We start from the raw sequence: 14,227 nt of genomic DNA on the forward strand, positions 1-14,227 counted from the left end.
AGTCTCTGTACTCATAATTCTATAAAACATTGCTGAAGAATTAAGTTAGATCGAAATTAGTGGAGTGATACATGATTAGCAGATTCAGTACCATTGAAGTATCAGTTCTCTCAACTTGGCCTATAGATTTAATAAGCTCTTGTTAATCATCCCAGCAGGCATTTTTACAGCAATGAATAAGCTGATATCAATTGGGATTATTAATTTTTCATACTGTTACTAATATTATTATTATTATCAACATTATTTAATTTATATGGAAATCTAGAACTGGGAAAACTAGGATGAAAATATCATTGGTTGCTTTTGAGCAAGTTGGGATTGAGTGGGAAATAATAGGGAGGAATTTACTAAGGTAATGGGAATGCCTTTTATCCAAAGAGAGGTGTATGTTACATGGATTTATCAATTTGTCAAAACTTACTGAACTGACCAAGGACTACTTTAAAATGAATTCTCTCTTGCAGTTTAATCCTCTTAGAATTAGAAAGCTATATTAGAATAGAAAGGAGCCTAAGGTATCATTTATGATTCTCTTTATGTGTGAAGAAATAAACACAGGGAAGTCAAATGATGTGCTTAATGCCAGCAAGTAATTTAAGAAACCGAGAAGCAAGGTGTCCATCCCTCTTGGGCGCACAAGAGGGTCTGATGGCGTGTGCGTTGTTTGGGCAGGTGATGCTCTGGCTATGTTGGGAAGTGTGGACAGTAACCCTGAGTCAGGTAGGCCGTCTGTTCTGCGTCTGCCACGTCCAGGCTTGCTTTACACTCTGGTCCTTGCTCTCGACCACATGGAGACGTGATGGTCGTTAGCAATGGTTCTTCATAAAAGCAGAACCCGGAACTGTGCCCTGAAACTCTGGTCACTCTTTTCCAAAGTTAAACCCCATCTTTTTATCCATCGTTTTGTGTTAACTTGTCCTTTGGATATTAGTATTGAGTTGTCCAAGAAGTTCGTTTGGATTTTCCCTTTAAGAGGCATGGAGAACCCGAACGAACTTTTTGACCAAACCAGTATTTTCTACAGTGTGTGATTTTTTTATCTCAGTCAACTTTCTTTTACTTCCAGTGTTGTGCAGTGTCCTCAGCTTTAAGGGCCTGCTTCCGCATGGCCTATAAGTATGATCTCTCGAAACCATTTTAAGGAAACTCTGAGTCATTCACTCAGAAATGAATTTATTCATCCAATTATTCACCCAGTGCCTGCTCTGTGCCAGGAATTGGGGATAAAACAGAATAAGCTTATAAAGACTGAAATATCAGATAATGAGATTGTGCCAATTACTAACTCGGACCCAGATTTAGGCTTGCTGAAGGGGATTAGGGCAGTATCTGTGCCAGCTTTTCACTGTTTATAGTTGAGATGGTGGGATACATTCTCTTTATGGGAAAGACATGATTTGACCTGCTAATGCACACTTACAACAACATGAGATTTTACAAAAAGCCCTATAGATATTGTATTCATTTTTAAAAAGGAACCAATCTTTCACCTTTTCCCAGGAAGAGTAGGCCAAGTGTATAATATAAAGCATATTCATTGGACAGTATCCAGCTTTTTGTTATTAAATAGCACTTATTATTTCCTGATTATAAAAGCCACATATGATCATTTGAATATGTTTTTAAGAGAATGCTGTATTTCCATTGTTTTTAGGTATGGAGTAATTCCCAATGTTTATGCCTTCGTAAATGAAGTTCTGATATTATTGATTGGCATGAATCTTTGTTATTCACTTAGCTTCTTACTTTGTGAGGATAGCAACTGGAAAATGAAATAAAAGGACTGGTCAAAGAGTATAGGCTATTTCTTGGCCCGTGACATGCACTTGCACATTCCTTTGGGAAAAGACTGTATCGCTTCATGCTGACCTCCAGTATAGGTTATCTTGTTGCAGCCTAGAGCTGAATTCTCTTTAATGGGTGAAAAGGCATTCCTATTTTCCTAGCACTGGAGTTGATGGGGTCCCAAACTTCTGCTCCTACTTGGGACTGAATTGTGTTGCATGGAAGAACATTTTTTTTGCAGCTGAAAAGACAAAGTGAAAATTGCAGTCCTTTTATTTTGGTGTCCTCTTGGAATTAAGCTTAATTTGATAAGAGTTTCATATAAGGAAAATATATGGTCTGCCTGGGAGCAAACCATATTGCAGGAAGGCCACCCACTCTTCTAGGAGCATCTTCCTTGGAGCGGCCACTCCCACACTCCAATGTGATACACTCTTCTTTCTTAAACTCTTTGCTTGCAACAACAAAAAGAATCATCAAAAGATTTAAAACAAAACTCTGTACTCCAATCCTTTTTTTTTTTTTAAGAAATTAAAAGGCATTGTATCTTCTGTTAAATATTTATGTAGGAGGCCATTGATGTCTTCATTTAAATCTGTCTTTTGAGATGCAAATTAGACACAGTTAGGGAGGTGGGGAGGTGCAGATGCTTTCCCAGGAAAGTGCTCAAGTATGACTTTCCTAATGAATAGGCATCTTATTGTTTTTCTCTGGAAAGCCTGCGTGTACTATTCTTTAAATGGAATTTTTACTTGACTTTATAAAATTCTAAAATAGCCTCTCGGGATATTTAGGGGTTTCTCATAAAGGTGCTTTATAAAGAGTTTATTATCTAAAAAATTTGCAGTTATGTAGTTCAATTAAATGTATTTGTTAAGCAAACTCACGGATGTGTTGTCTGTCTTATGATAAAATAAATTATTGTGTAGGATGCAGGTTTTGCACGTTGAGACGTATAGCAAGTCTCTTTAATATTGTGCTCATTAAAAATACTCATGCATGTCTATTTTTAAAGATATCAGGTATTTGTTGTGTTTATTTTTGTTTTTACTTCCCCAGAGTCCCTTGGAATTACGGCATCATGTCCTTTCAGAAAATATTTTTTTATTGTTTTTATATCCAAGACCTTGAGTATTTAATTTTCTTTTCAGTAAAGCTGTCGGTTGTAATCTGCAATTAAAAAAAATAAACTAATAAAACAAATCTCATTTCACAAGTTAAACCTTATTGAGTCTAATTCACCAGCACTGCACGTTTATTATTCTCCTGCAGTTTGACGTGCCTCCAGTTGTAATTGTGTTGACCCTTCAATGCATTAAATCTCCCCAGTGCTTATCAAACTGGGCGAGATAAGTCTACAATTCAGAACTTCATTAAATATCTCATTTATATTAAACAGATGATAGCTTCTAACAGAAATAAGAATTTGTTCCAATGGAGAAGCCACAGTTGTGGTTTCCTCCGTGTTGGATCGTGCACTGTTCGCTTTGCTGTGCTGGCGCCCCTGCCTCCATGCCGCCCCCACTACCTAAGTCCTCCCTGCCTCTGGCTGTAGGTAGGCCTTTGCCAAAGCATCAGGTGATGTTAACGTTGGAGCCCCCATTGGGAGGATTTGTATTTATATGTTCTGTTCCCTATTGTTTCATGGCCTTACTAGCATAGATTTCTCTCTCCTATTATTTTTATGAAGTTCATAACTTAAAAGGCACAACTGTTACGCCACTCACTATTTTAATTCTTGGTGATGGGAGTCAACCTATATTGTCTACTTATCTAGCAGATTGTATGTTTGTAAATAGGCGTCTTTGCCTGCTTCATTAGAATACTTAATCTTTACTTCTGTATTGTCAATATCCTAAATAGCTTTTTGTTGTCATTGTTGTTTTTTAAGTCTTTATTGAATTTGTGACAGTATTACTTCTGTTTTATGTTTTGGCTTTTTTTGGCCACGAGGCATGTGGGATCTTAGTTCCCTGACCAGGAATTGAACCCACACCTCCTGCATTGGAAGGCAAAATCTTAACCACTGGGCCACCAGGGAGGTCCCTATCCTATGGTTTATTTTCTCTCTTACTTAGGATTACAATGAGAGAATAGAATTTGTTTCTAATTTCAGCAGAAAAAACGGAGGCTCAGTGTGTTGTTGAAGACACCTGAGCTAACAAGTGGCCTTTAGGTCTTAGATTGTAGGTGGTCATACTCCCCTGCACACACACCATGGTGTGCTAATGGTTAGTTGTATTTACACACTCTAAATGTAAAAAGCAGAGTTAAATTTCAGCTTCCATTCTGATAATGATAAAGCATGTGTTGCACAGGGCAGCATGTCATAAAAAAGTTCTGAATTAAACCATAACTTAAATTGACTTCAACAGATACTTAACCGTCAAACTGAAAAAATAAGCAACACGATAAGTTTGGAAAAAAGCCTTTAATATACATATTTTTCCTCCAGTGCTTGAAATCTGACAGAACTTCATGGGAGGCACAGTGTAAAGTGGCACAGAAAGTTGGTCATTAGGCAGAGCTGTCATCACAAATTATTTTGGTACAGGGTGAAAAGTTCTAGTTCATTTGGTACTCAGTTGGATGCAGGCCTTGGGCAAGTTGTTATAATTCCCCCATGCTGCTCCTGGGCCTCCACTTCTGACTTTGCCTTTCTCCATCTTTCTCTGCAGCTGAAGTCACCTGGGAGCCCCTCTGGACCCGAGCTGCCCATTGAAACAGTGTTGGATGATAGAGAACGAAGGATTTCCCACTCCCTCTACAGCGGGCTCGAGGGTCTTGATGAATCACCCACAAGAAATGCTGCGCTCAGTAGGATAATGGGTGAGTCAGGTACAACCCTGTTGGTCCCATCTTATGTTTATGCTTTTACTGGTTCACGGAGAGGTTATTAATGTAATATTAATGTAAAGGAGTCCCATGTTTTCAAGAGGAAAAGGAGCATGTTTGTTATAATTATTCAGGAAGTGTTAATGCTGAGAGAGGCAATCAATACATTGATTTTGTTAAGTGAGGTTTGGATCCTATAACACATGGAAAAGGAGAAAAAAGAAGGGGATCACACAGAAGTGCTTTCCAGTGATCAAGATATTCTTAGTGTGTCTGAGATGTTAAATGAAGCTGTGTTGTTGTTTTTTTTAATCAAAATTTAGAGGTTTATGGCATGATTTCAAAGTCATATTTTTATAATAGCACTGTTTACAGGGAAAGGAAAAATATGTAAATATGTGTATATGAAATATTCACATTTTGTGGTTGTTATGGACTAAAGTGTTACCCTGTTTTAATTGCATCTCAACTTTTTCAAAGGCTTCATTTGAAAATCCTGAAACCAGTGTTTTGCGTCCTTTGTTTGCATTCAGCACCATTCTGTCTGTGTGGCCCCCAGTGGGTAATGAGGTTATTAGCACTTGCTCTGCAGCCGTTCAGCTCTCTGCTAACAGATCTGGTTAATAAAGACTTGCTCTGCCACCAGAGTGGTTGGATTTACTGAGTTGCTCATCTTGGGATTAGCTTGTGAGAGTTGTCAAATTTAAAATGTAAGATGCTGTTTTGATTAAAATAGCACATGACCTAAAATGCTTTGATTGGTGGTGTGTTTTGCAAGCCTCTAATCTGAAGTACAAGCCTAAATTTAACTCCATTCTCAGCACATTTAATGGAGATTGAATACAGTCCATGTCTCCATTAGGAAGCTTCACTGGGACAGGAATTTGTTTCCTTCATCAGTGTATGTTTATGGAAAGCCTGCTGTTGGCAAGACACTGTATTTACTTTTGCTGTAGATGCAAAGAGGAGTGAGAAACAGTCTGCCTTCAAAGAACTTTCTACCAGGCATGATCAGAAAAATATGTGAACATGACTAGTAGAATTTTCTGTTGTTCTTCCTCTAATCCTTCTAGCTTTCTTATTTGGTTATAGTGCTAAATTCCCCATTTCTAGTTTTATTACACGTAGAATAAAGACATGCCAGCCCTCTGGTTTAATTTTGTCACCATTTTTGTTTGATCGTCTTGGTGGAGTGTGAGCAGGGGAAGAATGCTGAAGGTACTGCACACCTGTCAGACGACAGGCATTGCACATGGTGTGTTAGATTAACCTTCATTTGTTAATAGTCACTCTCCTCACTGCTGTGAGGTTTCCCCTACTTTTCCAGTTTTGGTGTGTCACTTGATCTTCATTAAGCGCTTTTTTTACTGTTGAAAATTCAGACCTCTTAAGAGAGAAAGAGAGTATATGTGTCCCTGGATCTGTATGCATACAAAGTGATTCGCTGTAATTTCCCCTCTATTATAGGAACATAGGACTTGCCATACTGAATCAGACCATTGGTCCACCAGTTCCTGTAACCTGCATCCTGCCTCCAATCCCTGATGCTTCAGAGGAAGGCGAAAAACTAAACCTAAAACACAAACCAAAAGCCCCCAGTTCACCTAGTGACCTTTGGAAATGCTGTATATATGGGCTGAGGATTCCTTCTTTTTCTTCCGTCTCGTGCCCTGCCTTTGTTAGTAATGACCTCATTAGCCCTAAGTTTGCTTTAGAGTTGGCATTGTTTTCCTTTCCCTCTGCTGGAGATGTAATGGACTTTAAAATTCCAGATGCTTCTGCTGGGGTAGCCTCCCTTTCAGCTCTGTGCTTTGTAATGTACTGTGGGCTCTGTTTTGGGCTGGGGGTGACAGACTGCTATTATGGTAGGCCAAACTGATATTGTATGATTTGGATATTTTAAGACTTTTTTTTACAAGTTAGTTGTACTAGAAACTAGGAGTCTCATATATTTTACTCTGAGAAATGTATGTGCTGAATTTGAGTTTTTATCTTGAGTTTTAAAAATTTGAGAATCCTTTAGTCTTTGTCAGTCCCTGTTTCAGCATCATTGACCCTAAGAAACAAGCAGTATTCATAATGCCACTTCCCACTTAAGAGTTAGAAATCTTGCAAAAGATAGTGTTTTACCAAAAGATACCAAAGCAAGGTACCAAATATAAGAAATTAAAGCACTGAATTTCAGTTAAGCTAAACCCGGTAGCACCATCATTTACTAATGGGCGCAGTATTTGGGTGCATGAGAATTTCTCAGACAGATCTTGTTTGGTTAGTGGTTGTCTTCTATCCGTTTTACCCCTGTTTGGACACCCGTGGAGGTGGTGGTATCTGCTTCATGATCTGCTATGATTCAGACAGAACTTTGTATTGAAATTCCAGATGACTACATTAAGAAATGATTAATTTCATGTGGACAGGGTATACTTTCACATAGAATATTCCTCCTGTGGAACTCTAGGTCCGAAAGGAGCTTTGAAGCTGACTCATTTCTATGGGAGCATAACTCAGGAGAGAAGCTTCCAAACAATAGACCAAAAAAGGGAGAGATTCTAGAGCTGGGGACATGTCAGATGTCACCAGCCACACTTTCCCACTTAACAAATAAAAGAGCTAAGCCCCAAGATCCCATGATGATTTTAGTTTTATTTTGTTCTTGGCTATTTCCTCTTTCTAAAAATAGCCCTCTCTGGGGATTAGTGGGATCACACAGTAAGTATTAGTGACATTTAACCTTTATTAACATCCATTTTTAAGTATCCACATTTTCAAGCAACTGGCATTACACAGTCTGCAGAATCTTCCGTCCTGGCCAACACTATGATTTAAATCAGATAAGTTGTTTCAGAGGAAACCACCTTACAAACCATGTGCCCCCACCTACTTAACATCTGTGCAGGGGAATTTTGGACTAAAGAAATTAAGTGACAGGTCTGAAGCCCCAGAATTCCGTGTTCCTGAACCAAAATTATGATGTATATTTTTCTGAGTCATGAATCCCATGTTATTGGAACCTGATTCATCTCCTTAGCTTTTGGTGAGTTCAGCCAGACTTGCAAACAAAGGCAGGAGTTCTCCAGGTATCTTCGGTATTGGCTGACTCTCCACTATCATGGATTTTCAAGGAGTGATCTTGGACACTCATCAAAGAGAAATCTGTATGGAGTCTACGTAGGATTTCTTCCTTTTAAAAGCCTTAAAAGTATTTTACAAATCCTGGACTATCTTAACTACTACTGCTACTACTAACAATAGCAGTAATAGGTGCAGCGAATTTCACCAGCATGTGTGCTTCATAGGACACCATCACATTTGGGAGCATGGAGCCTTAACATGTTTTCCAACATTTTTTATCTGAAGAATTTTTCTGTTTAAAGCACAACTGAAATCTGTTGACTCCATTTTCAAATGTAATTCAGTAGTTTTTATATTCATATACTTGTGGTGAGTTTAAAAAAATTTTTGTTCAGAGTAGTTTGAACTTGTTAGAAATTAAACATAGAGAAATGGAACATTAATGTTGTTTTTTATTGTGAGTCAAATCACTGGCAAAGTTTTCATTGGTTTCTAGTGTCATGCATGGTGCTGCCTCCTATGTAAATACACCAATGAATAAATGTTTGGTAAAGTCATTCTGTATCGTATTGTTTTACTCTGCTACAGTTTAAATCTTAGCTTGTTTTTTTAACTAGTTGTGGAAAGAGGAAAGTTCATTCACTGAAAACCAGATCATAGGCTTCTGAAGTCAGCCATCAAAGGGTTCACATTCAGGATGTGCCACGTACTTGCAGACTAGGTGGAGTTTGGTAGAATATGTAGTTTGGCAACTTATTTATTACCCCCAATATATTCCTGAAGTTGGATCCCAAAACAGTATTCCTGACAAGTTTGTTATTGCTGCAAAGTGGAAAATTGATGGAAAAATATGTATTTTCAAGACTTTTGAAATATTAGCCTCCAGAATCGTGGGTGAGAGAAAAAAAGCTGAGTCCTTGTTTTGCTGTTAATAGGGACAGTTTGTCCTTTTTATTTCGGTATAAAATTTTGGATCACTTAAGGATCAATATTTCTACTCAAAACAGCATGAAAAAGTACCGTCACATGCAGAACCATTCTGTATTTCATATTGCTTGCTAGACTGCCTCTCAATATATTGCATACAAGTTCTCATTTTTATGTTTAGAAATTAGTTTGCTATCATGACACCATAATAGTTTCTTCCAATAAATTTTGCCTGGGTGAGGACATGACATTTAATGCTGTGACATGTCAGTGGTGTGCTATTAGGGATAACTTGTGTTTTTTCATTGTCTACATGTTTTTTTGTGGGGGAAGTATGTCTTGAGTAGGAAATATTTCTTTGGGTAATAGTGCTGCAATGTCCAACCTTATTTATGAATAATATTTTATTGAACAGATTTCTGTCTTTCTGTGCTAATATCCTAAAACTGGAGTGGGCATAAATGAGTCATTTGAATTCAGGAAAAGGAAACAGTAAAGTATTAAATTCGACTCCCATTTTTTATTATGATCATTCATAAAAAGTTCCTCGTTTTTACAGTTTGTCAAAATGGATGTATTTCAAATCAGAATTGAGTATTTTTCTTGATAATTTGCTGAGGAGAGATTTCAGTGAACATATAGTATTTCTGTAATAGAGTAGTTGGTGCTAAGTAATGAATTCATTGGAAATTTCTAGCAATTGTGCTTTGGGTTGTCCTGAAAAACTCTCTATCAACTTTGTTTTTCTCCTTTGTTTAAATGTCTAGAACAATAGTATATACTTAAAATCCTTCAAGTCTATATGTATGCCATCCTCTAATTTCCAAAATGGTGTTAAAACAAAAATGATTATGTACACACTCTTATGAATGTTTAAAAATGAGATCTTAAGACAGATATTAAAGTGTCATGAACTGTCGTCACATTGCTGTTGTGCTGTTTTTAAAAGTAGTTTATCATAGAGGACGAGGACACCCTTTTAAAACAGTGATAGGATTTGGCAAGGGCAGCAGTCCTGCTTATTTGCATAGGAAGCAGGAGAGCTGATTTCACAGACGTGGATGTTGGACTTGCAATGAGCGTGTTTCCATCCTCCTGTGAGGTGAGAGGCAGTGTGTCCATTTTCCTTGCTCTGTTGGAAGAGCCAGACCAGCGTGACCACATCACACTGTGATGAATGTATCTCTGAGGACAGCCTTTCTCAAGATATTCATGTGAACTGAAGCCTCGCCCATGAGTTCTTGCTCAGAGGAAATACGGCACAAGGTTTGGGGAGGAAGCCAGAAGAGCTGTAGGTATCTTGGGGCAGGAAGATGGCAGCATTTGGACCCCAGATTTATCTAGAATGATTCAAGCCCTTGAATTATAATTTTATCCTAAGAAAGATAAACACCTCTCATGCTGATCCATGAACTTGAGCAGATCTCCCTGAAAGAAACTGCTCAATGTGGACAGTTCTGGGTCTTTTCTTACCAAGAACACCATATCCTAATTGAATAAATCAGAATTCACAAGCTCCTGTGTCTTGGCGTGAAAGCCCTCACGGCAGTGAGATCCTAGCCTTTTCTCTTTACGATCACTCCTGCTGTCTCTGAAGTGTCACCGGAGCGCACTGTGAGGTTTTCTCCATCGTGCACTTAAAGACGCTATTGCTGATGTCTGTAATGAATGTCATCATTTCTTCTAGCAGGATAAGTCACAGTCATCATTCAAAACCCCTCTCAGATGTTGACTTTTGCTATGATTTCCAGCATCCTCTGCCTTCAGCCACCAGCACTAGTGAATGCCAGGGTACTTGCGGGACTTCACTCACAGCACCAGTCACTTACCACTGTATCTGGTCTGTCTCCTTCTTCAGGCTGTGAGCCATTGAGAGACAGAGACTGCCTTTCTTACAGATCTGCTAGGTGGTAGGTGCCCAGTGAGTGAGTGAGTGAATGACTGATGTAAGTCTGCAGGGCTTCCCTTCAAATTTCCTGGTAAAAATTTTCAAACAACTTTAACGACTTAGAATCCACATGGCATTTTCATGTTAGAAGACATTCTAGAGATCAGCTCTGGCCTTAGGAAGCATAAAAGCAGAGACGTGGAATACCACACCCAGAGCTCCATAGCATCAGAAGAAGGAAGAGACCAGAGGTCTCCAACGGACATCCATTTATGGAAAATAAGTTTTCTTAATTCTGTTTTGTTCTACCAGGTTGAGACATTTTGGAAATTCAGACTTTTTCTGATGTAGCAAAGTATTAACGTTAATGCATCTCACCCTTAGATGGATGTCTAGAATGTCTCTTTTGTGTTTCCACTGGACAGGTAAATACCAGCTGTCCCCCACGGTGAACATGCCCCAGGATGACACTGTCATTATTGAGGATGACAGGTTGCCAGTGCTTCCACCACATCTCTCTGACCAGTCATCTTCCAGCTCCCATGACGATGTCGGATTTGTGACGACAGACACTGGCACGTGGGCCAAGGTTGGCATCAGCGACTCTGCAGACTGGTAAGGACACTCCAGGGCTGGAAAACATTGGGTAATTGCAATCACACTTGATTTTATGTTTGAATATTCTGTCATTGAGCTCAGTGAGATGGGTGTCTTTTATAGCTAAGTTCTCTTTTCATGATTTTAATACTCAGAATTATCACTCTGAACAAAAGATTTCCCTCAACCTCATAAACCTGCCCAATTGTGTTAGCCTTTCCAGGTCTATGGTTAGGAATTGAACCAAACCAACAAGAGAACTCTCACTAACTCCGAAACCCTACGCATTTATTAAGTTTCACTTTTAATTATTTTGTACTAAGTCGCTTCGGTCGTGTCCGACTCTGTGCAACCCCATGAACCATAGGCCGCCAGGGTCCTCCATCCATGGGATTCTCCAGGCAAGAATACAGGAGTGGGTTGCCATGCCCTCCTCCAGGGGATCTTCTCAGTGCTGGGACTGAACCTGTGTCTCTGTCTCCTGCATTGGCAGTCAACTTCTATACCACTAGCCCCTCCTGGGAAGCCGTTTAATTATTTTAGATCTGTGTTAATTTGATGAATTGTTTTTCTATTCAATAAATAAATTCTAAGCAAATCCCTAATGGTGACTGAGAATTTGTAACAGATAGATAACTTTGGCCAAATGAATAGTTGTTATGTTTTGGGAGTAGAGAAGAGGCTTTTACAGGTTTTCTTTTTAGAGTGTTGTGACTGTTCTAGTCTTTGTACTTCTTTCATCATTATTATTATTTTGGCCTCATGGTGCTGCATGTGGGATCTTAGTTCCTCGGCCAAGGATCAAACCTGCGCCTCCTGTATCCACTGGACCACCAGGGAAATCCCTGTACGTGTCTAACGTCGTGATTTCTGGGGCAGTCGAATCCTACTTTTTCTCCTCTCTTAAAATAGAAGAAAGTATTTGATATTATTGAGTCAGTGGGCGGCACAGAAATGAGGATGTGCCTAGTAATTATATACATCAATTACATGCCTAGTAATTATATACATCAATAAGCAAAAGGACCATCCCTCCTAGGGATGACCATGGAAGGCTTTAGTGACAATTACCACAAACCATGTGAGGCATTAAACCCGAGTTTTCTTACTGCCCTTTCTCTGGGGTCTTTTATGAATCTATCAGCAAAATGATCGTTCATTGTTGTGGCTTCGAGCTACACTCAAGTCCACGTGTAATAGCTTATCTTGGAATGAGTTTTTTGGTTCAGCATAGAGAAAGAACTGCCGTATAAAGGAGAAACCCCACCACTTGAAATCCTCAGATGCTGTCACATTCGCTGCTGCATTGTGTGTCTTTTTCTGAATGTGAATGTGATGACAAAGTAAGGACTAGATATTTGCAATATTTGTTACCGGTACGAAAGCCTTTAAGCTGACACCGTGATGGGGAATTATGAAGGCAGCCGTAGGAATAGATCTGTTTGGGGCCTTAAGAAGCTCTGTATTGGTGAAAATGAGATGAATAACGAACAAGGCTGGAGTGTGGCATTAATATCCCTAAGGGGATTCATAGAATGGTGAGGACTTGTATGATTTTGCTGTGGGGAATGTGCAGGAGTTGGAAAAGAATATGAATGAAGGGTTATCCAAACAAGAATGGCAGCTGTTCTGAATCACAGCAGAAAATGTAAGCTTTTCCAGCCTGACAATATCTCCCTAATCCTTGATGAAAATGTTATGAAAACAAAAGGGCAATAAGGCAGGATTAATAACTGGAATTTTAATAACTTTGGAGGGGGGGACCAGGATATGGTTACATTCTTTAAAGAATCAGCTGTCAGTCCTGCAGACTAGGTTGCTAAGTATGCTAGTGTATTGTTTCTTGAGTTTGAAATTAGTTTACTAGGTATATTGATAGGGCAGAATTAATTATGTTATGGTTTAAGAATTTTTAGTTATTTTAAGATGCTAATTAACTCACAGACTCATTTGACATATTCAATTGTGTATGTTTACAGTTCACTGTACAATTGTGGAAGGTTAAATATGTCAAATGGCTAAACTTTACATTTCTTCACTGACAGAGTATACTTTTATTCGATCCATGAATTGATTTAGGAAACATAACAGACAATGTTTATAAGGTGAAAAAGGTAAAAACAGCATATTCTAATCTTAGTGACAATGTAATTTCAGAGGACAGAAAATTCGTTTAAAAAATACAGCAATATGTGGTTTTCAGTAACAACAATTTGCACACCTTTGAAAAACCATTAGCCAATAATTTCTATTAAAAGTATATTGCAGATTTGCTCTGTCTGCAAATTTGATGCCCACTTGGAGTTCAGGTTTAGTGTAGTGCTCTAAATGTAAATTAATGTCATGTTTTTCCATCGCCTCCTATACAACCAAATTTTTTTTTGATGGACTGTCTTTGTACTCTTTAGTTTAAATATTTCTGAGGAACATATACAGACACACACAGAGACACATTCATACACACAGGTGTGGATGAACTTTGCTGAATGGCATGTCTCCCATTTTCAATAAATGCGTTTGTTTCTCTTTCCTCTTCACGCCAGCTCTTTGAGTCCAGACGTTGATCCAGTTCTTGCTTTTCAACGAGAAGGATTTGGACGTCAGAGTATGTCAGAAAAACGCACAAAGCAGTTTTCAGATGCCAGTCAATTGGATTTCGTTAAAACGCGAAAATCAAAAAGCATGGATTTAGGTAGTGAGTACAATCTCCGTGAATCTTTATCTAAATAAGGTTTTAGATGCTTTCAGATGAAAACTGATGGTCCCAAACACATGTCTGTTTACTGTGAGCAATAAAGAAAATAAATGTGAAATGAGGCAATTTGGCAAAAATTAGTTTTTCTCGAAGTTTGAGATAACTACATTTCTCCTAAGTGGCATGTTTACATCATGTGCAATATGTTAATATATATGTTTTCTGATGAGAAAAGAAACAAACACATGTGCGTATCATGCTCTGTTCATGTATCTCTATTTGAAAAAATGAAATGTTTTAACACTGTAGCTGTTTAAAACCAATTTCATTGGTCTTATGATTTGGTTGGTTGTGGGGATTCTTGAACTAGAAGAAAAAGTTTTGGAGAGAAACCATTATCTCAATCCATGTCTAGAGTTTGGTTA

General features: G+C 38.4%; 1 protein-coding gene across 26 annotated transcripts in view; it reads left to right on the plus strand.

Moving 5' to 3' along the window:
- PARD3 (par-3 family cell polarity regulator) overlaps window positions 1-14,227 on the plus strand; it is a 572,731-nt gene that overhangs the window by 352,988 nt on the left and 205,516 nt on the right. For 11 of the 26 annotated variants that reach the window (XM_069546411.1, XM_069546421.1, XM_069546431.1 and 8 more), the window contains 3 exons: window positions 4,467-4,617; window positions 10,936-11,125; window positions 13,651-13,802. In XM_069546411.1, the coding sequence (XP_069402512.1) occupies window positions 4,467-4,617; window positions 10,936-11,125; window positions 13,651-13,802 (493 nt within the window). The remainder of the gene's footprint in view (window positions 1-4,466; window positions 4,618-10,935; window positions 11,126-13,650; window positions 13,803-14,227) is intronic. The other 15 variants (XM_069546415.1, XM_069546424.1, XM_069546435.1 and 12 more) reach the window with 2 other exon arrangements.

The sequence above is a fragment of the Ovis canadensis genome, chromosome 13 (assembly GCF_042477335.2).
Source record: "Ovis canadensis isolate MfBH-ARS-UI-01 breed Bighorn chromosome 13, ARS-UI_OviCan_v2, whole genome shotgun sequence".
Classification (NCBI taxonomy): domain Eukaryota; kingdom Metazoa; phylum Chordata; class Mammalia; order Artiodactyla; family Bovidae; genus Ovis; species Ovis canadensis.